At 42.5% G+C, this 23,966-nt stretch overlaps 1 protein-coding gene across 1 annotated transcript in view; it reads right to left on the reverse strand.

Moving 5' to 3' along the window:
• Positions 1-959: 959 nt before the first annotated feature.
• Positions 960-23,966, reverse strand: part of fer1l6 (fer-1 like family member 6) — a gene marked incomplete at its 5' end in the record, with an annotated part of 165,568 nt that continues 142,561 nt past the window's right edge. The window contains 5 exons of the mRNA XM_078539765.1: positions 960-4,068; positions 6,161-6,261; positions 15,700-15,863; positions 19,601-19,842; positions 22,567-22,665. Coding sequence (XP_078395891.1) covers positions 3,888-4,068; positions 6,161-6,261; positions 15,700-15,863; positions 19,601-19,842; positions 22,567-22,665 — 787 coding nt within the window. The remainder of the gene's footprint in view (positions 4,069-6,160; positions 6,262-15,699; positions 15,864-19,600; positions 19,843-22,566; positions 22,666-23,966) is intronic.

A 23,966-nucleotide genomic window follows, 5' to 3' on the forward strand; every position in this document is an offset into this window, starting at 1 on the left:
TCTGAGTGCTGTGTGCAGTTCTGGTCGCCCATGTTATAAAAATAGTTTTCGAGACACCGGAGAGGATGCAGAGAAGATTTACAAAGGTGATACCAGAAATGCCTGGGTATACATATCAGGAAAAGATTGACAGCCTGTGGTGTTTTTTTCTTTAAAAACGATGGCTAGGGGGTGATCTAACAGAGGTCTTTAAAATTAGGAAAGTTTATGATTGAGTGGGCACAGAGTGTGTCCTCTTGTCGGGGAGAGCATAAATAGAGACCATCAATATAAGATAGTCACTAAGAAATTCAATAGGGAATTTGGAAGAAATTTCACCCAAAGAGTAGTGAGAATGTGGAATTCGCTACCTCAGGGAGTGGTTGAAGTGAACAGTATAGATGGATTAATGGGGAACTAGACAAGCATTTGAGGGAGAAGGGATTATAAGGTTGTGATGATAGATTTATGAGGAAAGATGGGAGAAGGCTCAAGTGGAGCATAATTGCCACATGGACATGGACTGGTTGGGTTGAATGGCCTGTTTCTGCGGACGCTGGAAATCTGAAATATACAAAGTAAATGCTGGAAATATTCAGCAGGCCATGCTGCACTTGTGAAAAAAAATACACTGCTTTATCTGAATGGCTGGGTGCTGACCATGAATTCAGCTTCCTTTGTACATCACTGAGATATAAGCTGAGAATGTTCTCTGGGCATCTCCTATTCAGCAACCACAACTTTGGCCTGAATGAACTCGCAATGAACTTCTACCAAAGCTATGATGATGGAGCAGTAGATATCAGAAGGAACTTATCAATGCTAGTGACCTTTGAAATGGACATTTGGCAGCTGGTTCAACATTGGCAGCTTATCCAAAAGCATAAATGTGTAAAATGCAAGCATAAGCTATAGGTTTCTTCAAAGAAATTATCATTGTTATTATCAATAAACTGAAGAACAGCTCAGGTATACAATGCATTATAAAGAACATGTTTTTAATTTCAACATTTGATTACAAGCATTAGACAGTAAGATACAAATCACCTTAAAGCTTTTAGTTAATCTATGCAGAGTTATTGTTGTATTTACAATTCCAATTAGAAAGGTTAACTTTAGAATGAAAATGATACATTATTTTGCCTGTTTTAATAATTCATTGTGTAAACATTATGAACAAAAATTTAAAAACCTGCAGTTTCTGGAAAACTGAGACAAAAACAGAAAACATTGGAGACACCTAGCACGTCAGGCAGCATCGGTGAAAAGAACACTCAAGTGTTAAGACCACAGCCGATGTTAGTTGCTGCGCAGGCTTATGGGCCACAACTCTTTTTTTGTATTCTAATGAACAGAAGACAATGTACCAATCTCAGCAGTATGAGGTCCAGTAACACTTTTGGGTTTTTAAAAATTAAAAGTATAAGTTTTAGTAACAAAAAGAAGAAAAGAAAACTTAAGCACACAAGATTATAGTTACACAATTAAGGTTAGTCTTCCAAAACATTCCCCCACAATGCTCTACTTCGTTAAACCCACAAGTAAACATTTTCCAGGCAACTCTCCCTTACAGATATTTAAATATGGAGTCCAGTAGTATCACACAAGGCAAACTGCTGTAGCTTCAATAAAGGTGTACCCCACGATCTTGACCCTCTTTCACTTTGCTATGGAATTTAATTCAGGATAAAACTGCTTGCTGCAGCCCAAGACTTCTCAACTGCTCAAAACAGCCAGTGACGCTCTCAGCCCGTGAATGAGTGAAATAAAAACATTGCTTTGCCATTAAAGATGAAGAGGTTGTGAATTGTTAACCAGCTCATGACAATTCACCATAACTCAGGCTGCAACTTCACATTGAACCCAAATACTCCAACTCTTGACTAGTAAGTAAAGCTGATCACAGTCCCTTACAATGTCTGCCAAGGGGCTTCTATCAAATCATGTTATTTCTCATTACACGATCAATTTATGGTAATTTAGCAACCTTTGCAGAGTTCATAATTGTGTTTGTAACTATTGCTTGTTGCATTTTTTTTCAATTGTAGTAATTACTTTATCCTGGCAATAATGTGAAACCACCCTGAGCTCATTAGCAGCTAAAACTCAGGAGAACCAAATAGCAAGGCATCTCCAAGTGCTGTTGACAGAAAAAAAAATATTAACATTGTGGTAACATGTGACTAGAACTGGAAAAGTCTAAGAACAGTGGTGGTTTTAAGCAATGGTAAGTGCAGTCATCATAAACGGTTACATAAAAGCAAAATGCTGCAGATGCTGGAAATCTGAGACAAAAACAGAAAATGCTGGAAAATCTCAGCAGGTCCAGCAGCATCTGTGGAGAGAGAAACAGAGTTAACATTTTGAGTCTGTATGCTCTGTCAGTTATATATGTCTAAAAAAGTCATTTTTCGTGTTAAAAGGATCTGGTGGAATTTTACATATTTTATGCTTCAAAACTGAATGAACAATACCACTGGAACTGTATTAATGGTATTGCATATCAAAATAAATTATGTGATTATACATATCATATGATGTATGAGTCATTGTTATCATACATGATGACTCACTGTATCCTTTTCATTTCTATAGTTAGTAGTGCTCTCTACTAATAGAGCCCACCCTACTTTCACCTAAAACCCTCAGCATTCCCAGCACGCTAAGAAAGTTACAAAAATCTGGGTACTTTCTTGGCAAATAACCGGTATGTTTCTGAGTCATGTGATCATTAAGTGCTCCAGCCCATTCACTTAAAACAAGAGTTCCTCCTAGAATGTACCAGCTATAATTTTCATTGTCACCTTGGGCGCTTGTACATCTTCCTTCAATCGGGAAGGCTGGCTAACATTCAAGGATTGTTCAATCCACTCAGGTAAGAACTTGTCAAAGACCCCTAGCTTGTGGACTGGGGTTTGGAGCTTCTTTACATTTAGATATGCACACCCCATAATAGTGAGGTATCTTAACCTTTTCAGTCAACCAGATTGTTCCGAATACTTATTGCTTTTCATATATATTTTCAAAATTCCTAGTGTTTTAGAGCTAATTTTAATATTCTTCTACATTTTAAACCTTACATTACTCCTGATATCTCCCTATCTGTTTTTTGTTCTATTTCTCTTCATGTTTTACTTTTATAACCAATTGTTACCGATACTCTCTGTGGCTGAAAGGTGAGTAGACTGGACCACATCTTCTCCATAGATGCTATGTCAAGGCTTTTGTGTTTACCAGACAGGTGGCATCAACAGACAGGAAAGATTTTAATATTTTTCTGCATCCATAGATTGGTGGCCTAGCCGTAGCAAGAGATTCATCTATAACTCCAAAATAAAGGCAAGTTCATGTCAATCTCAGTTGAGACCGAAACATTTTGTTCTCACTGGGATTCGACTATCTTTGTTTTTTTCCAGCTACTACTGAAACGGAACTCCTATGCCTCACAGATTTCATTTTCCAACAATTTCTAAGAAGTATGAATGCTGCTTTAACAAAGTGGAGAGACTTGGAATATTCCATTAACAGGCTGTACATTACCTGCCTATAGGTTAAAGCAGAAATTATGTTTTGTAAATAGTGTGACAGAGTCAGGACAATGGCTGCCCTTATTTAAGATCCTAATTCCAATTTAGCAAATAGGGAACATCTTATCACAGTAAATTAAGCAACTAGTAGAACACTACAAAAATTCCTACTTAAATAGATTGCATTCTGATTGAAAAATTATTCAGTGGAATTTTTTTCCGGTTAACAGCCCATTCCTAATTTAAACAGCTACTTAACCTTACATACACATGAAACTAAAACCTGAAGCACAGTTGATAGGCTTTGGTTGATTTTGGAAAGAAAAAATAGATGAGGAAAGTTTTAAGGAGTTCTTCAATTTCAATCAAAAATACTTTAGTTCACCCATTCAGTATCCTTGTACTTATTGCACCAGGTAAGGAGTAGATCAGCAGTACAATAAACAAAGTGAGGATTATCAAAATTAGTCCAATAATGATGTACTTCTTGTAGTTCCTCCAGATCAGATAATAGATGCACTTGAAAGGGTTGATGAACCAAGAGAAGGAGGTATCGGGGCGGCTATAGGGAGGAAAGTAAAGCTTATTAAAACAGTTTAAAATCGCCGTGAGTATTGATGATCCTCTCAAAACTAAAGTTTGCTTGTCTGTAGGGTGACAACGCACTGTGTGCAACCACGAATAGTGAAAGTAGCAATAACTTAAGTATAATGCTGCAGAGTTCACAATGTGCTGGCACAGTGATTAAAGGGAATATTAATATTAATATTTAGTAAATTGAAGTGATCTTTAATTATTAAAGAAACAACTTTGGTTAAAGTTGGAGAAAACCTGTAGCGTTGAACAATATTTAACCAAACCCTGTTCATTGTGCTTATTCTAATGCAACATTTGGCTAACAAGAATTTACTTGACTGTAGTGGGCTTTGTCTAATATCCTTAGCTAATATGATATTGCATAAGGAACAAATAATGATTAACTCCAGAGCTAGCTGTGGCCCCAGCCAGGCTGTCCCAGTACAGCTACAGCACTGACATCTACCTGACAATGTGGAAAGTTGCCCAGGTATGTCTTGTCCACAAAAAGCAGGACAAATCCAACGAGCCAATTATTACCATATCAGCCTCCTTTCAATCATCAGAAAAGTGATGGAAGGGGTTGGAGACAGTGCTAGCAAGCGGCACTTACTCAGCAATAACCTGTTTGCTGATGCTCACTTTGGGTTCCACCTGGGCCACTCAGCTCTTGACCTCAATACAGTCTTGGTCCAAATATGGACCAAGCTCTTTTGAGCTGAACCCAAGCTGGGAGGTGAGAGTGATTGCCCTCGACGCCAAGGTAGCATTTTGCTGAATGTGGCATCAAGGAGCACTGGCAAAATTGACGTCAATGAGTATCAGGGAGAAAGCTCTCCACTGATTGGAGTCATACCTAGCACAAAGGAAGATGGTTGTAGTTGTTGGAGGCCAATTATCTCAATCCCAGGACATTGCTGCAGCAGTACCTCAGGGTAATGTCCTTGACCCAGCCATCTTCAGCAACCTCATCAACGACCTTCCCTCCATCATAAGGTTAGATGTGGGATATTCACTGATGATTGCATAATGTTCAGTACCATTTGCAACTCCTCAGATATGGAAGCAGTTCATGCCAATATGCAGCAAGACCTGGACAACATTCAAGCTTGGGCTGATAAGTGGCAAGTAACATTCGCATCACACAAGTACCAGGCAATGACCATCTTCAACGAGAGAGAATCCAACCATCTCCCCGCGACATTCAATGGCATTACCACTTCTGAATCCTCCACTATCAACAACCCGTGGGCTTGCCATTGGCCAGAAACTGAACTGGACCAGCCACATAAGTACTGTGGCTACAAGAGCAGGTCAGAGGCTGGGAATTCTGAGGTAACTCACTCCTAACTTCCCAAAGCCTGTCTCCACAATCTACAAGGTATAAGTCAGGGGTGTGATGGAATACTCTCCACTTGCCTAGATGAGTGCGGCTCCAACAACACTCAAGAAGCTTGACACCATCCAGGACAAAGCAGCCCTCTTCATCGGCACTCCATCCACCAACTTAAACATTCGCTCCCTCCACCTCTGACACACAGTGGCAGCAGTGTGCACCATATAGAAGATGCATGGCAGCAACCTGATTAAGTCTCCTTCAATGTCCTTCCTTACCTGTGACCTCTACCACCTAGAAGGACAAGGACAGCAGATATATAGGAACACCACCACCTGCAAGCTCCCTTCCAAGCCACACACCATCCTGACTGGGAAATATATCGCCGTTCCTTCACTGTCACTGGATCAAAATCCTAGAACTCCCCTCCCAGCAGCACTGTGAGTGTCCCTGCACCACATGGACTGCAGCGGTTCAAGAAGGCGACTCAACACCACCTTCTGATGGGCAATGAGGGATGGGCACCAAAGCCTGGCCTTGCCAGCAATGCCCACATTCCATGAAATAATAAAAAAAGCATTAAAAAAATATATATTTTCCAGACAAACATGCTGGGAGGGAGGAAACAATGTTGTTTCAACATTGAGTGAAAGTTACAAACAAGCTTGAAAGTGCAACTAGACCCTCCAGAATGCCAAGCTTCTTTAAACTTAACTCAACCCAGCAGCAGGACCAAACTTACTTGGGTTTTTCCAATGGTTCTGGCTCATTGCGACCGGAGCCAACTGGATTTTTCTCAGCCTCTTCACCAGTAAGCAAGTGGAATTCAGCTTCAACTTTACCCTAAATTAATTGTGTAGAAATCATGAATAGCAGCACATTTGTCATTTGTGAGCAAACAATACAGTGAATAACAAAAGTACAAACTTTAGTTTGGCAGCAATGATCAGTACAGGCACGACAGACTTTAAAAAGGTGCAGTTTATTTTTAAAATGTATCTATTGATAGATTAGGATTTGAATAATTCTCCCATATAAAGGAAGCTATTCTAGTATGTGTCCGATAGTCCCGACAATATAAAAGAAAATCTTGGGCTGAATTTTATTGATAATGGTCAAGTCCAGCCACCGGAGCTTAAAGCAGGGGACAACCCTATTTCGGCTGGCAATGGGACCCCTGGGATGCATTTTTCTGGCAGCAGCCAATTAAGGACCGCTGCCCGCCCCCAAGAGCTGCTGGCCCCATCCAGAGGGGTGGCAGCCCAGCAGCTAGTAGAGACGAGTAAGACAGTGCCTCAATAGCTGGGTGGGCGAGGCTGTGGTGCGCTGGTCATGCTGTTGCCGAGAGGGCAGCCATTTCTGCCTAGGGACCCCTCTGTTGGCTATGGAGCGCCCTTCAAGGAGCGCTTAACCCCTCCCCAGAGACGACTTGGAGGCCACCAGAGTTTACCTGGCGGTCTTCCCATGTTGGGACAGGCCCTCCTGAGGTGGGAAAAATGCCCACAGAGGCAGGAAGTGGCCTTTAATTGGCCACTTAAGTGGCTTAATTAGCTATCTGGTGGGTGGCCAAGTCACCAAGTTTCCCGCCTCTGGCAGTTTGGCAGGGCAGTAGGAAGGCTTCAGGTGCCCCTCCTGATACCTGCTCTTACCATTTTGCCGGCCCTCCCACCCCTCAGCTCTTTGCCAATAACCTGGTAAAATGCAGGTTCTTGGATTTATTTGGCAACCCCCTGTCACCTCTAACCTCCATCTTCTCTCTTCATTACAATCCTTCTTTATTTTAATCAATTGCAATTCGGACCATTCCCTTTAGCTCCAAATCTGCCATCCGATAAGCTCATTCCCATCCCTCCACCCTCAATGTGTTGAAATTAAGATATACCAGAGTTATCCAACATACATCCTGTGGGCCAGAATCCAGCCCAGAAAAGGTTTCCATTTGGCCTGCCAACCAGTGTTCAAAATACTTTTAAGTACAAGTAAGTGGAAGTGCCAGATTCAGTGAGGAACTGCTCCTCTCCCATGTTTACTGCTGATAGGCTCACTAGAGAGGAGGATCGAAAAAGTCTGTGCAGGAGCAGCGAGCAGTGGGAGGGTAAGTGGCGGCACTTAATCCGCGCTCTGAGGACCAGTACGAGTGGCTACAGCAGACAGGCAGGAGGTGGCAAGGCACTGGCTACAGTGGGTCAGGAGGCAGCCATGGAGTGCCTACAGCGGAGGGGGAGACAGCATGAGAGTGTCTACAGCGGAGTGGAAGACAGCATGAGAGCAGCTATAGCAGGGCGAGAGGCAGCGAGGGAAGGCTACAGAGGGTTAAGAAGCAGCAAGGGAACAGATAGATGTCTGCCATCAATATTGAGCTAGGTTCAATATTTCTGAGAAGCAAGGTTCACCAAGCAGACTTCCTGAGGAGTTTACGGATAACACGATATCCACAGACAGAACACCAATGATGACAAGCAGTCCAATGATGGGATGCTGGAAGGACAATAAGGGCCGGCGTCCTTACCACATTTCTCTCTGATCTCTTCAGGCACACAGGTATTGGGCTCTGTTCGTGAGCTGTAAACAAAATGCTTCCAGTGTCTGGAATGGGATCATGGGGCTAGGCCAATCACTGCCATCCCAAATGTTTTATAGAGAGAATACCGGTGAAATTAGAGGGCTATCCTGGACATCCCTCGAGCACTCCCAGGAAGTGGCTTCAGAGCAACACTATCAGTGGATCAGAAATTTGATTGGAGATGGGCCACTGGTGGGTATAGAAAATAAAGCTAGAAGAGCGGCTATGGCAAACGAGGAATAAACTGGTGTCAGAGAAGTGGAAGGTAATGGCAGGCATGTAGTTGGAGGACATCACAGGAGGGATATAAAAGCAAACACGTCAAGCGATCTTAAAAACAAAGGAGAGCTGGGTCCCTTACTTGTGACTTTGCCAGTTAAACAACCTCCTTCAATCACAAATCAAATATTTAATTCAGGAGATATTATCTCCCATGTAGAACATCTAATAATTCATGAGAGAGTTTATAAGTATTCTCTTCATGACGTAAATAAACTGGATTTACTTGGTTCCTTGCTGTGCATGGATTCCCACAACTGTAAGTTGACTCAAAATTATCACAAGCTTCTCAAAGCCTTGGAGAGGACACAGGGAAAATTCACTAGAATGTTAGCAGAGATGAGGGGCTTTAGTTATGTGGAAAACAGAATCTAGGACTGTTTTCTTTTGGAGCAGAAGAGGTTAAAGGGAGATTTAATAGAGGTGTTCAATATTTTGAGAGGTAGTGTTTGGGTATGTAAGGAGTGTTGTGAATCCCAATTGCACGCTTGTTGTGGGGTGACCAAGTTGATAGAATAGATCAGCAGATGCTGCTTAGGTGGAGCACATTCTGTTTATTTACAAGGTACTCAGCAGCTACACATGTGCTTCTACATCAAACCCTATCTCCATACTCCTCCTCTTGCTCGCTACAGCCTACTGACTACCAACAAACTACAGAGTTAGCCTGTGCTACTCCTCTATTGGTTACAGTAGATCATGTGATCTTCCTTTATAACATCCTTCTTAAAGGTATACACATTACATAAAACCATAATTACCACATCCCTCCCCCTTTACTTGGAAACACATTTTACATTTACAATTACAATTACAAGTAACTTACAAATTCAATCTTTCTGGGGATTTCCTTTGGCGTGTAGAACATCTCAGCTCCACAACTTCAGATGCTTTGTTAAGAACCTCATTTTCTGGAGTTGTCTGAACATCAGGTTCTTCGGCAGGCACCTGCAAATCTGTTTCCTCAGCTCTTGCAGGTACATTCGACACATCTGTACTAGGTTGAGTTCTCTCAACAGGAAACATTGACCCGGTTGTAAACACTGGTGGAATCATTTCTTGGTTATTTGCTTCTCTCCTCCTTAAATGATCCACATGTCTCCGTATGACTCAGCTTTCCACCTTCATGTGGTAAGATAGAGGTCCAGCCACTGCACTTATTTCACTCGGTAACCACTTTGGTCCTTTTCCAAAGTTCTTCACGTATACCGTCTCTCCCACGGTAAATTTCCTCTCTCAACTATGCCAGTCATGTCTAGTTTTCTGACTTCCCTGACTCCTTTCCACCTTCTCTCCTAAACTTGACATTATTAAGCTTAATATTGTCCTGAGACAGTATTTCATCAATAATGTGGCTGAGTCTCCCAGAATTTCATCATCTGTCTGCTTCTTAGAAAATTCTGCCACTTTTACCTCCAATCAACATGTATCTGACTCTTCAGCTCTTCCATCTCTTTTTTGTATTTGTTTGCTGCCTCCTGGAAAATTAAGCATTGTTGTGTCTTCTCTGCCAACTCATCTTCCAGTTTATTCAGAGAAGCGCTGAATTCTTTCTCTTTCTTTTCATACTTTTCCAGACATAGAAACTTAGACCTGAGGGAATCTTGTAGTATGCGAAGGTCTTTCAGCAGGTTTTTTTCTCCTTTCAGAGGTTGCTCACCTCATCTTGAACTCTGTCATTAAGCATGGTCCCTTCGAGTTCCTTTTGCTGTTCTACCATGTTTTGACTTAAGATAGTCTGCATTTCTACAGGTTGTTGAGTCCTTACACACTCCTTTTCCAAAACAGGAACATTTCCAGCTTCCTTTTGGAATCTCAGTGACCACTCAAGGCTGATTTCCCTCAGCCAATTTCGCCCTAGGAGGCTTGGTCTTCTGCCTCTCAATACCAACACTAGTAGCTTGGCTGATTGGCTTCCATAATGGACAGTTACTCTGTTTATGCCTTTGACTTGGATGCCTTCACCGGTGTATGTATTTAATTTGGCATCAGTTTCTTCCAAATTTAGTTTACATTCCACCATAATTCAACTATTTGAAGGTGTGTTCACCAATCACTGTAATGGAATCTCCTGTGCCCACTTCCATCCTAACAGGTCTGCCATCTATCTTCATGGTTACATATATTGGTTCTGTCTTTCCAACCTTCAAATTAAATAACAAATAAATATCTGAATATGTTGCTGGAGGCCCTTCTACACTGTAAATCTCCTGGGGTTTTCTCTTTTGTTTGAGGGTCTGCCTGATTCTTTCCTTGCACTGTCTCATTATGTGTCCATTTCGATGACAATAAAAACATTCGATTTTTTTTAAACTGCCAATCATTATAAGATTGCTTGTTTCCACCTCTGCTGCAATTATTCCTTGTTTTCGCTGCTAAGTCGCTTCTTTATACTTTCCTGCTAGCGGTGTCTGTTTCTGGCTTCTCGGCAAAGTATTGTATTTTCACCCCCCTTTTGGCTGGGGCTTCCTGCCCGATGTGGAGGACGGCGCCATTTTGCGCTCCCTGTATGGCTTTTGAATCCCTTAATGCACTTTCCATGGCCAGTGATATCTCTAGCGCCTTCTCAAAATCCAAATTTGTTTCAGACAGTAATCTCTTCTGTATCGTGTCCTCATTCACACCGCACACCAAACGATCTCTGAACATATCGTTTAATGATGTACCAAACTCGCAATGTTCTGTTAACTGTTTCGAACTTGCCACATAACAAGCAACTGTCTCCCCCCCCCCCAGAGCTCTATTCCTTGAATTAAACTTGAAACGTTGCATTGTTACCAAGGGCTTTGACTGCCATCAAACCTCAAGTCAAGCCATAGGTTTTATTCCCACATGTAGATAAGAGGATCACCCACCTCTTCTCTTCCCCCTTAATGTCGTTCGCTTGGAAATAGAACACGAGGCGTTTAATATCAGACCAGTTGTCTGTGGCTGGATTGAAAGGATCAATTCTTCCAAATTGCGGCATTCTGTGAGGGGATTACTTCGACGATTTGGAAATTCTACTTACAATTATCGTGCGAGGTACAACCCGATTTCGCTTCTCTCGATTTCTTCCATTAAGTGATTTTACTCTTGATGCTAGTTTGTTTTATCTGTCTTCTGTCCTCGCGTTTTCCTTGCTTTTTTCTTGTCGTCGGTTTGTTGCGCCCTCGTTGCAAGTTTGTTGGGTCTTCACTTTATCCCCGTTTTATCCTCACTTTATCCTCGTTGCCAGTTTGTTGGGACTTGTGAATCCCAATTGCACGCTTGTTGCGGGGTGACCGAGTTGGTACTTTGGATAGAGTTGATCAGCAGACACTTCTTAGGCAGAACATATTCTGTTTATTTACAAGGTACTCAGCAGCTACACATGTGTGCTTCTACATCAAACCCTATCTCCATACTTCTCCTCTTGCCCACTACAGACTACTGACTACCAGCTAACTACAGAGTTAGCCTGCGCTACTCCTCTATTGGTTACAGGAGATCATGTGTTCTTCCTTTATAACATCATTTTAAAAGGTATATGTATGCATTACATAAAACCATAATTACTACAAGGAGAAACTGTTTCTACTATCAGGATCAGAAGGCACAGGTTTAAGGTAATTGGTAAAAGAGCCAGGGGAGAGATGAGAATTATATTTTTATGCGGCCTGTTGTTGAACACATTACCTCAAAGGCTGGTGGAAGCAGATTCAGTAGTTACATTCAAAAGGGAATTGGATAAATGCTTAAAAAGGAAAAATTACAGGGCTATAGGGAAAGAGCAGGGGATCGGAACTCATTGGATAGGTCTTTCAAAAGGTTTTCACAGGCAAGATGGGCCAAATGGGCTCATCCCATATTGTATGATTCTATGCAGGATTACTTAATACTCCCTAATGTGAGTTTATTTAAAATCTGCCTCTTCAATCGCAATCACTCACCGCTCTGAAAAGAACCCAAATATACATATTTTTATTTGTTCTTGGGTGTGGTACAGGCAAGCCATTTGTTGGCCATTTCTGATTGCTTTGAGGGCATTTAAAGTCAACTAAATAATGAAGTTACATGTAGGCCAGACCACATAGAGCTGGGAGATTAGCTCTTGAATTCAATTTTGGAATTTTCCATCAGTGGGATTATAAACTCAGGACCTCTGGGTTACTCATCCACATCCATAACCACTAAGCCACTACACTCTAATAATTAAGCAGTACCACCTCTGGCAAATTGTATTATATTCCACAGTATAATTTGATCTAAACTTCAATTGGAACTTCACATTTCTCATGGAATTCAGAATCAATAGAAAAATTAGCTTTAATGCTCCTGTCTTGTTCATCATGTAATAGCTGTAGTATTACTTCAGTAAATCAACTGAACACAATGCATTTCTGATGGCACAACTGTTTTTGGAATTGTGGGTTTTGATATCATATTATTCCTGGTTGCTACAGACTTTTCTTTAAGTAAAGAAATCAGTGACCAATATTGGAAATAAAAAATGCAAAAGGCGTTTTGCAAATTGTTTTCAAGATGTTTTCTATATAGGCCATAAATTCAGCAAAACTTATTAAGAGCGATATCTTGAGCTGAAAACAGCATCATATGTTATGATGTCAAGCAGGGTTATGGTACTGTTTTAAGAGACTCAGCTAAATGTCAGAACAAGTGGTTTTCAATAGAAATAAAAATAGCAGACAGTCATGATGCAATTGTATGTGTGGGCAGTAGTCATTAGCAACATTTAGCATCTGATGTTAACTGTCAAAATATGCACAAACAGCAATTTTAAAAAAAAATAGTATATTTTTTACTGAAGCAATATTATGCTATGTTATTTTCAGCAGATATTGTTTCACCTTAATACTGAGTATGTACCCTGCCGACCACAGAAGCAGATAAGAGATAGTCATGGCAGTGGATGAGTGCCAAGGTGGGCTGGTTAGAAGGCCCGCCTCGATTCTCTGGGACTCCGTCCCAGTTGTTTTAAAAGCTGTGAGGTCCTCTAGCCCTCACACCTCACAACACCACCCACTCCCCAAGCCCCATCCATGCCAATTAATGCCTCCGCACACCCACATGTCCCCTCATACCTAAATGCCACCCCATAGCCACTCACCCAGTATCCACTTGGGCAACATCAGGTGCCATGTGGAGATGATTAAAAAATGAACTTCTAACAATCTAATAGACCGCATAGACATTTGATACAGAAAATAAACTCTCATTCATGAAACTCATTCAAAGATTTTAAATCACCTCAAGTGGTAAATCTATTAGAAAAACACAACAATTTCTATTCAGTAACCACATCAAAGGCTAATCCTTTAATAGCCTCTTTAAACTGTCAATCAAAATGTGAACTCAGTTCCCCCTGCTGAGATAAGTGCTTTTGGAGCATTTGAAGCATTCAAAGCCAAGCATTCATAATGGTTATCAGTTTTTCTAAGCTACACCAGATGGCCCGTCAATCAAAGCAGTCAAGCAGCCAATGCTTTTAAAAACATTCTAACTAACAACTGCTTTTTCATGTTTAAAGGGCCAGGGATTTTATTAACTTCAGATTATAACACTTAAACAGACCTTATCCACCCTTTAAGAGCGTTTACGTCTACTCCATAAATTCATGTTTCCCACACCTCGAGTTAAGGCTCTTGGAACAGTGAAAGTGGGGTCTATTTGAACTAATTTCAAATGGCACTGCTGAGTTTGGATTTCCCGTCTGTGTGATTCACACACCACCCCTTTTTCCCTGCCGGTAAAAATTGGATCTATCAGAAATGGGAACAGGATTTTCTCATCCAGGTCCCGCCTGCCATTTTTAAAGGTCTCCAATTCCATGAAAGTCTGGCGCTTGGTGTATGAAGGATCATAAGTTGGGCCACACAGACCAAGAATACCCCAGATTCAATCACTGGTCTGTGTGAGTTAACTGATCTGCGCCAGTGCCTTAGTGCGAAACAATGGACCTCAGTGTCACTGAACTAAGAGAGGAAATAAAAATCAGTTAGACCTCTTACTTCTCCTTGCTCCAGTGATCCATGTTGGGACAACTAGGTGCCTGCTCACCTAAACCCCATGAATGACTGGCCTGCTCTCTAGGTCACCATCTTGGCTGAAACAGAATGGTGTCTTGTTGCAGGAAGCTATTAGCACCTCCGGAACACCACTCCTGTATAAGCCACTGCCTCAAGTGGGAGGGGAAGAAAGGGAATTGAGTGGAATGTAAATATATTAGTCAGCACTGTTGATTAATTGTATCTAGCAGAAGGTGTTAGAATTGAACTAAAAAAGAATGCAGGTCTAGACATTTAGTTAGGCCAGTTTTCAAATGTCAAATGGACACGGGGAACGATCCCTTCTGCCTGAAGATGGAAGCCCGAGGATCGTGGGCAACTTGTCCTCAGGCCTGATCTAAAGAATCATGGTGAACTGCTACCACTTGTCACCCCCATGGTTAGCTCACCCAGGTGAACAATCTAATTTCAGACTGTCTGTGAATAAAGGGTGGGGGTCTTATCGCAGCCAGCAGAAGTGTTGTGGAGTCAGAAAGAGCAAATCAATTTAAACTAATAATTAAACTCACCTTTACAGTAGTGGACACTGGCAAGGTAGCATCAACGCCTATTTAACTTGAGTAGAGGAGGCCCAAAGCCTATTGATTATAAGGGCAGGATATTCTACAGAGGATTCTTAAAACAGGCATTAGACCCCTTTTATCACATGCAAGGGACCTATCATTTGTTTTAAATGATTGACATTTCATGTTGGATGTTTTGCAGGTGTCCTTGGGATGCAGGATATTGGTCTGTGAAGCTGGGTCTTATTGTGCCTGTTTTGCCTCCATATTACCCACACCTCGGGTTGCCAATTGTGATTAAATGTATTCCTGGAGGTTTCAGCACATGGTTTGCCCCAGGCGCCAGCCATTAGTCGGCCAACACATCCATCCTTGTGACTCACTGGCTTCCTACGTCAATTGGAAAGCCAAAAGACTCCCCACCCAACTGGATGATGCTTGACTGTCAGCCAAACAGCATTTTTTTTCCCCATTTCCAAGATTTTTATATCTGAGAAAAAGAAAATCTCAATGAAAATAACAAAAAAACCCGAATATTTTTTAACGCCCCGATGATTTTTCTCCAGGATTGCACACATCTTCAATTCCTGGAGACTCCAGGTCAATCCTGGAGGGTTGGCAACCCTACCCACGCCACCAAATCCAGCAGCCTCTTTGACTGGCACGGGCCATTTGTCCAGTTTAATGACAATTTCATCTTGTGGATGACACAACAAGAAATAGGCAGAGACTGCCCAACACGCTTCACTTACAACTGATAAGAGAGGAGATTTTCACTGTGTAAATCAAACTCAAGTGAGAAAAGGAACGTTGCCCACTCTATCTTTTTCTTTATGGTAGAAGTTTAGTTTTAATATTATTTATGGCAGATGGAAAGTACTGTACTTACAGTGAGTTCACCTGACTTTTCTAAAGGCCACCAACCCCGCAGCCGTTTTTGCTGAAATATTGAAATAAGTTTAGTCTTTGAATTCTCTTCGATCATGTCCAAGTCACATTTCTTCGCTGACTTGGCGCCACATGGAAATCCATTCAGATCAAGTTCCACAGATCCTACAAAAAGGTGCCAGAAAAATAAATGCACATGAAATACTGTTTACATTGGATAGGTCCACTCGTGTTATGGACAATGTTGTCAAGTCAATATTTTATCCATTCCTTCTTTTTAATCGCTTCTGCATGTTGGGTCCTATTTTTTTCCCCATTGGTTACCAAGTTTCACTATATTCTCCACCAGTAGGAAAGCCATGTCAACAGTCAAGGGAAAAAGTTGGGAAAATTGCCAATGAGCTTGGGGCAAGGTTTATATTCAGAATGCTTGGAAGGGAATTCTTTACCTGGGCGAAAATGTCTACCAACCATTAAAAAAAGGCAGGCATTTATTTCCCTTAAATTGTAAAAAATGCCTTTGTCTCAGAACCTGAGACAAAGGGCAGAAAAATAAATCACTGATACTGCATTAACTTTATTCATTCACATTAATGACAAGAGTAAAATGGATCTGTAAACGAGAGGTGTGCGCTCAGCTGTCCAGCAGAGTACAAGGTAGAAGTCAGATAGAACATGAGGGAGAAAAGAATAGAAGGCTTACAAGGTTAGTTGAGGTGGTGTGGCAGGAGGCCAATGTGGAGAATAAACACAAATATATACCAGTTGGGTTGAATGACCAGTTTCTGTTCTGTAAATTCAATGGGGGACAATTTGATGATGAGGACAGACAGAGCGGCACCAGCTACTATAGGAAAGAGGGACAAGAGGGCGAGAGGAACTCTTTCACCCCTGATGGCAGAGGACATCCTGTCTTAACCAGGACCTCCAGTGCATGCTGCAGTTGAGAACCTGCGCGCTCAATGAGCTCCTGATCGAGAGACCCGGCATTGGGAAGTGGGGAGGAAGTCCACTGAGAGCCAACTCACCTCCTTCACCCTGCGATCCCCCCTCCCACCATCACTCACCTGTGCCTGGGTCCCTCAGCGATCCTGGGTGGAATTACTACCAGCAGCAGCCACTGCTTGCCTGGTGGCGCTGCCAAGCAATGAAGAGCTGCCAATCTTCGGCAGGCGGGACTACTGCCCCCAGGGTCCTTGATGCTGGTGAAGGCCCACGCTGCCTAGTTAAGTCCCTGATTGGCACTTAATATGGCTGGCCTTCCCCATATGAGGTGACGAGGGGCTCTCACTGGCCCTCCAGCCAGCGGGCGAGACCCCCATCACTTACATTAAATTCGCCCAGTAATTCTATGCAACAACAGGCAACACGGGAAGAAAATATGCCGCAAGTTGTTATGACCTGGAATGCACTGTCTGAAAGGACTGTGGAAGCAGATTAGATAACTTTCAAGTGGGAATTGGATAAATCCTTGAAGAAGAAAACCTTTCAAGGCTATGGGGAAAGAACTGGAAAGTGTGCGACTAATTGGAAAGGTCTCCAGGCACAGTGGGCTGAATGACCTCCTTTTGCACTGTATCATTCTAGGATTTTTTTCTGAGCTCAACAAACGTGAAGTGATACATCTTTCTTCATAGCTTTGTGTCATTCTTATAAGAGAAGCTAGTGCAGGTTGAAAGTCACAGGTTAGTAGGTTTCCCAGGTGATGTCACCAGCACCAACTTGAGTTGATCAGTGCACAGATTTGAATAGTTGAAATTTGGAACTCTTATCCACTAACACATTGGGCGGATGTAAATAGAACCAAGGGCTTGATGCCCACAGGAGCCCAGTAGGATCCCCGGACGACCCTGTTGGCTGATGGTCCAGTTGGTTGAGTTGTGTCCACCTGGGTCAGATGGAATCTGTCCAGGGGCCAGCAGGAGGGGTTGATGTGGGAAATAAAGGATTAATATGATTACTGACTTATGAAGTGAATTATACTTATGAAAGCTGTCTCTCTCGCTGTATTTTTCTACCACAACCTTTGGCCTACACATCTGCATACTGTTTTTCTATGTGTGTTTTGCTAGAGATGAAATCACTGTAACAGAAAAGCCTGCGCCGTTTTCTGTTTTCACATTTTGTACTGTCCCACTAGCTTGCTTGCCTGTGAGAATATGATAGGACTGTTTACCAGGGACACATGAATACCATGCGCAGACACGGAGGGTATCGCCGACAGCTGGCAAACAGTTGGGGGTGGAGGCTTAGCAGGTGTTCCTTTGAGGTGAAGAACCTCAGGAATGTATTAGACACCCTGACCCAGGGATGGGCAGGTGTGAATACTTAGCGGGTGTTCCCAAGGGTGAAGAGCCTTGTGCATTAGCATCACCGACAGCCGACATATAGACTGGGGGAGGGGCTTAACAGGTACTCCTCTGCGCTGAAGAGCCTTGAGACTGATAGTCACCTCCACAGGGTCCTGGTGGGAATACTTACTGGGTGTTCCCAAAAGGGAAGAGCCTCGTGCATAGGGTCAGGGACCCAGGAGAAGAGACAGATGGCAAGCGCTAGATAGGCGAGAGCCGGCCGTGCTATTCAACGTAACCTAAAAGAATGGCAGGGAAGGAGGTGGGCACTCAGGGGCAAGTCACGGAATACCTGCTAGGCGAATATGCAAAGATAAAGAATAAGATGAAAAAGGATGGTTGGGACCCTAAGTGGACCCCAGGCCAACAAAAGGAAAAACTTACGTGTAAGCTGCTGTTTTTGTATTGTATTAGTGTTCTGTGATTTTTTTTGTGTGTCTGCAAGTCAATGTTTATGTTCTGGCCCTGCGTGTAGTTTAAGTGGCTGTATTTTAAATTGGCATAAGTGAAAGAGAATGGATATTTGAGTTACTAAAGCATTTTTGTTCTGAGGAGAGAGATTCTGCCACTTGAACCTCTCCCCTGGATGCTTGTAATAAAACTTCTGACTTTAACCATCTCCAGGCTCCGAGTGGCATTTGTCCCACGACAATGAGGCTGCTACAATATATCCACACAAAATCTGATGCATGTATTGAAATGATAAGCAAATTACAAAATACGTCATCTAACATATAATTTGCCATTTATGCCATTGCAATTCTAGCCCTAGCGATCTCTTCCTCACTGGCATCTGTTGCAAGGGTCATTTAAAATGTAATTTCCCCCCAAAAACCTATGCAATAAATGTTTAAATATACTTGCTTTTGGAATGGGGTCAATACTAGCAAAGCAGTTTTCACTGCCCATCCCTAGTTGCCCTGGAGGCATTAAGAAACAACCACATTCTGTTGGACTGGTGTCTTGTGTAGGCCAGACTGGCTAAAGTTCGACAAGCTCCCCACTAAAGGACATTAGGGGACTAGTTGGATTTTGACAACAAAACGGCAGCTTCCATTTTTTTCAGTTGCCAACCCACAAACTTAATTTCACGATGTTTATCATGATGTTTTTTTCAGCTCACCAATTGCTCTAGATTGCTAGTGGTCGCTAACTGCTAGCGTAACATACCCTCGCACGTGTTTAGGTACTAATTTTTAAAAAGAATTTAAGCTTTTTACAGTATTTACCCCGGCAGAATTACGCTGCTCAGGTGATCGGGTTGCGCTGTGACAAATCTCAGCTCCCGATCCAGGCAGTTTTAAAAATGACTGTGAGGCTTACAAAAGCACCGGCTGTTGATAATAAATCTTCTTGGCTGTCGGAAGTCTCACTATGCTGAGGTCGCTCCCAATTCTTCAAATGTGGAAGATCTAAACCCCTTTTCCTTTTATGCCTGTTGACTGCCCCTGGGTTAGATTTGAACGCCAGATTTCTAACTTGAAAGGATAATACTTCAATACACTGAATTCTTTCTTCCACCTTTTGCAAGAGAGACAGTTTCTGGCTTACCTAGGAAGTCATCGGAGGAAAGCCTCTCAAAATCCCACACTTGAAGTACAAGGACCGCAGGAACTTTATGTTCCGTCTTGTCAAGAGAGAAAATGGACTCCCTCTTGCTTATAACCATCTGTTTCTCTGCAGGGATGTAGTTGAAAGGAAAAATGAAACGCCAATTGAAGTTTCCCTCCCCAGTCAAAGAGTTGTAATGTACATCCGTTTCTCTCTTATCATCTTCTTTTCCCTTTAGCCAGCTAGGAAAAAAGAGTGTTTGAAATGTTAAAAATATTTTGCACCCGAGACAAGTTCACATTGCTGGAGAGAGTAAAGGCTCCGACATCTTGACAAGAATCCAGTGGCATTCTTCATGTCCGACATTTTTATGAACAAATTTGAAGCATTTTAAAGTATCTGATAACTTGTAAAGGGCATAAAAGTGGTTAATCTGGAACGCTGGATTGTGTGCTGGATCCACCAAAGGGCTGAAATAGTAATGCCCTGGAGTTTGGAAAATCACGGGGTTAGACTTTAACTTGGACCGACTGGCTTACACGGGATGTCTCAATGACCCAAAAGTGGCCCAATGCCCTGCTTAAGCCAACACTCTGGCAGCTGCCCCCTTCGCAGGGGATCGTGTCCTCCGGCCAAAGCATCTGTCTGATTCAGGCAGTAGTCCCTGAAAAGATGCAAGCAGACCAAGGGATCCTCTGGCAGGCTGCCAATGGCCTATGACATAAATGGGACCCTGATTTCCATTTTAAACAAAACTGAGCAGAACACGTGCTGCGGAGATCAGCAGCTGTCCAGCCAAAGAGGAACCCAAAAAGAGTTTTCTTTATCATTTAAATGTATTCATGATTTATTTATTATTTTATAATACATATAGGTTTATAGTTTTGGGGCCAGGACCAGCAGAACTGCTTCTCTGGGCTGTGTAAAATTAAGCTGGGCCACTGCCATACCCATTCCCCCCGCACAGTGTGGACATCCTGAACTACCCCTTGTTCCCGGTTATGCTGGTCCATTGCTGAATTGGACCTGGCCTGTTCTCCAGCCGCCGAATGTGCGTAATGAGGCCCGGCTCTAAAAAGGCACCACGTCTCCTGTCAGTGCCATTAGACCACCTAATAGTCAAAATCTGGCCTCTGAAGTCTCAACCAGCTTGCACAGTTCTTTCGTTCTGCTGCTGGGTGCCCGTGGGGAAAGGAAGGAAATTGCTTGTTCTATCAAACAGCACGAGTCACCTGCTTGTCACATCGGCGAATTGCTGATTTTCTGTTAATGATGTTCCCTGTGACATCTTGGAATGAGCCAGACCCCTAAAGGTTTAGGCATGTGTCGACCTTGCCAGCCAACGTCACTGCCTTCCAGGTGATGGAAATTGTCTCGAAGCCAGAATCCAGGAGGTGCACAATTCCTCACATACAAATGGCAGTATACCCCTGACATTCCAAAATAAGTGTGGCCTCAATCTGTATTGGCAAATTTGTGGGTAAGGGTATGCAAACAAGAGGAAGTCTGTCCCTGATGCAACAAGACTTGCCCAACATTCTGCCTTTCATCCTAGAATCATGCCATCACAGAACCATACAACACTGAAAAAGACCCTTCTGCCCATTGTACCTATGCCAGCTCTTTGGTGGAGCTATCCAATTGGTCCCTGCTCTTTACCCATAGCCCTCCAAATTATTTCCTTTCGAGTATTATCCAATTCCCTTTGTCCTTCTCCCTATTTCTCAAATAACACAGAGAAAGATGAATCATCATTGGAATGTCTATTTTCATAATTCTAACTGCAGCAGTTAAAAATGTGGTTGCCAAAACATTAGGGCAAAAACCTTCAGAGATAAAACCGAATTGAAAATAACAGCTAGCACAAATCTAAAGAAAAATGATGCTTTTAGATTTTATAGTCTTCAAAAACTGAGATCCCGTCAGCCCTTCAAGTGCCTATTGATCTTATATGGACAAACATAAGCCAAAGCTTATTCTCATCAAGAATCACTGGATATTGAGGTTATAGCCATTTGCAGGTCGACATATTATATTAAAGTTAAAGCACTCGTTTTTGTTTGCCTTGCACTCCTGTGGCCTGGCCTAAGGCCTTGCTGGAAGTTCAAACAGCGCATGGGATAGGCAGAGATCCAGAAAAAATGGATTTCTACTCAATTTTATGACCCACAACATCTGGGACACTTTGACAGCACCAGCATTGGCAACACAGGCCTTAATGGGGCAGAAGCTTTATCGCCAACAGTTATTTCCAGTTTTATGATGATGTCTACAAGTACTAACTTCTATATTATTATTAGGGAACTTTTTTATGAGGTATCTTTTTCTGGACTGCTCCTGGAGATATTTTTTGCTAGTGGATCATGCTTTAGGTAGAAAGTAAAATAGGCAAATGTTTATTGTCTCCTGTTTCACAGGAATATGAAGCTTAATTGAAGCATTTACAAGACCTTAACAAAACAGGGAGAGCTGAAAAAGAGATCTCATGAAAGCAGAGCCCTCACAATGCACATTTTCAAAGGAGTTCACAACTGAAGTAAAAACTGTCTGCAAGCCAAGTTAAAATTAACAAAAGCGTTGGTACTGATGTTCTCCAACAGTACAGGTAAGATAAAGCAAAGCTCCTTCTACACTGTCCCATTAAACACTCCCAGGGCAAGTAGAACATGTGTTAGATGTAAAGTCTTTCCATGGCCAATCACAGCACAACAGCTACTTACTGCAGAAAGTATCACGAGCTCAGCACTATTTGGCTGCGTGAATCAAAATGAATTTAAATTTCTACATTGATGCATCATTAAAATAATTTACCAGAAATGCTGGTGCACATATCAAGCCCATGACTCACCCCGCTGCTGCCAATTTTGTAAAGGTTTTGGTAAGATTGTGAACACGTTTTAATCCCAGCTTCCGATAAGACACTTCCCTCATCTCAAAAGTAAACATTAATACCCAGATGCTCTTACCCCTTGATATAGATGTCACTTGATTTTTGACCTGTAATAAAATTCTCATCTTCTAATATGACATCTTCGGTATTCCAGATAATTATTCTTAGTTCATAACTGCAATCAAATACATCAGTCTATTAAAGGCTATCTCACAGACATTTAAGACAAAACATTTCATGTATACACTAAATTTCCTCCGACACAATGGGAGCGGGCAGCTTATTTGCATAATTAAGGACCCAATTAGGGGCCATTTTACAGGGGCCACCTGCCTTTTGCCAATAGCGGGGTGGATCCTGCCACATGGGGAGGCTGCTAGCTTCATGGCGGTTGGCACCCTGAGGCAGCCTGGGGAAATAAGAACCAAAGGCTCCATAGCCAAAAGAGAGTACCAGGGAGGCCACCCCTATAGCCCCCGTGGACCACCTGGAGAGGTTTTTCTATCATACTTTGGGGGCCTCGACCTGCTAAATTTTGATTTTTCACATGCCTATCTGAGGGTGCCTTTAATTCGAAGCAGGCCTGAGGCATCCTGCCTGCCTCAGCAGTGCCCACCTCGCTCAATGGCACTGTTGAGTCTTCAGAGCTACCAGCCCTCTGATTGGGCTGACAGCATCAAGACCCCTCCCACCATCCTTAATCGGGCAGCAGGCCTGGAGGTGGCCAAGTAAGAGGTCACCTGCTGGAAAATGTCCGAGCAGGTCTTGCTGCTGGCAAGTGGGGGCTGGGGAACTGCTTTTCAGTTCAAACGATAAATGGGGTCCTGAAGCCCACCGTAGATTTCAGCCCCACAGCTTAATCAAATTAAAATGTACAACTTACATTTCTAGAGGACTCCTCATACAGAGATCTGCCTCACAGCTTTACAGAGTGGTGGAAAACTAGTAGACACCAACTAGGAGGGTATAAAGGAAGGAGTGGACTGAGAATGAGCAAAGGCAAGAGAGTTTACGAGGTTTTTGAAAGTGGAGAAAGTTGACAAGGTGAAGGTGCTAAGGGAAAAAGTTCCAAGGGTGGGAACCCGGTGACTGAAGGAACAGCTACAAACCTCTTAATCATACGCCCTACATTCAAGCCTAAATCATTAGTGTACATCTGGAACAACAAGGGACCCAATACTGATCCCTGCGGAACCCCACTGGCAACAGCCTTCCTCCAGTTACAAAAGTATTTGCCCACCATAATCCTTGGCTTCCTGCCACTGAGCCAATTTTGGTTCCAATTTGCCACTTTCCCTTGAACCCCATGAGCTTTTAATTTTTGGACTAGTCTGCCATATGGAACCTTGTCAAAAGCCTTGCTAAAATCCATGCAGACTACATCAAATGGGTTACCTTCATCAATCCTCCTTGTTACCTTTTCAAAACGTTCAATCAAATTAGTCAGACATGACCTGACCTTAGTAAATCCATACT

Source organism: Cetorhinus maximus, chromosome 4 (assembly GCF_964194155.1).
Source record: "Cetorhinus maximus chromosome 4, sCetMax3.hap1.1, whole genome shotgun sequence".
Taxonomy (NCBI): domain Eukaryota; kingdom Metazoa; phylum Chordata; class Chondrichthyes; order Lamniformes; family Cetorhinidae; genus Cetorhinus; species Cetorhinus maximus.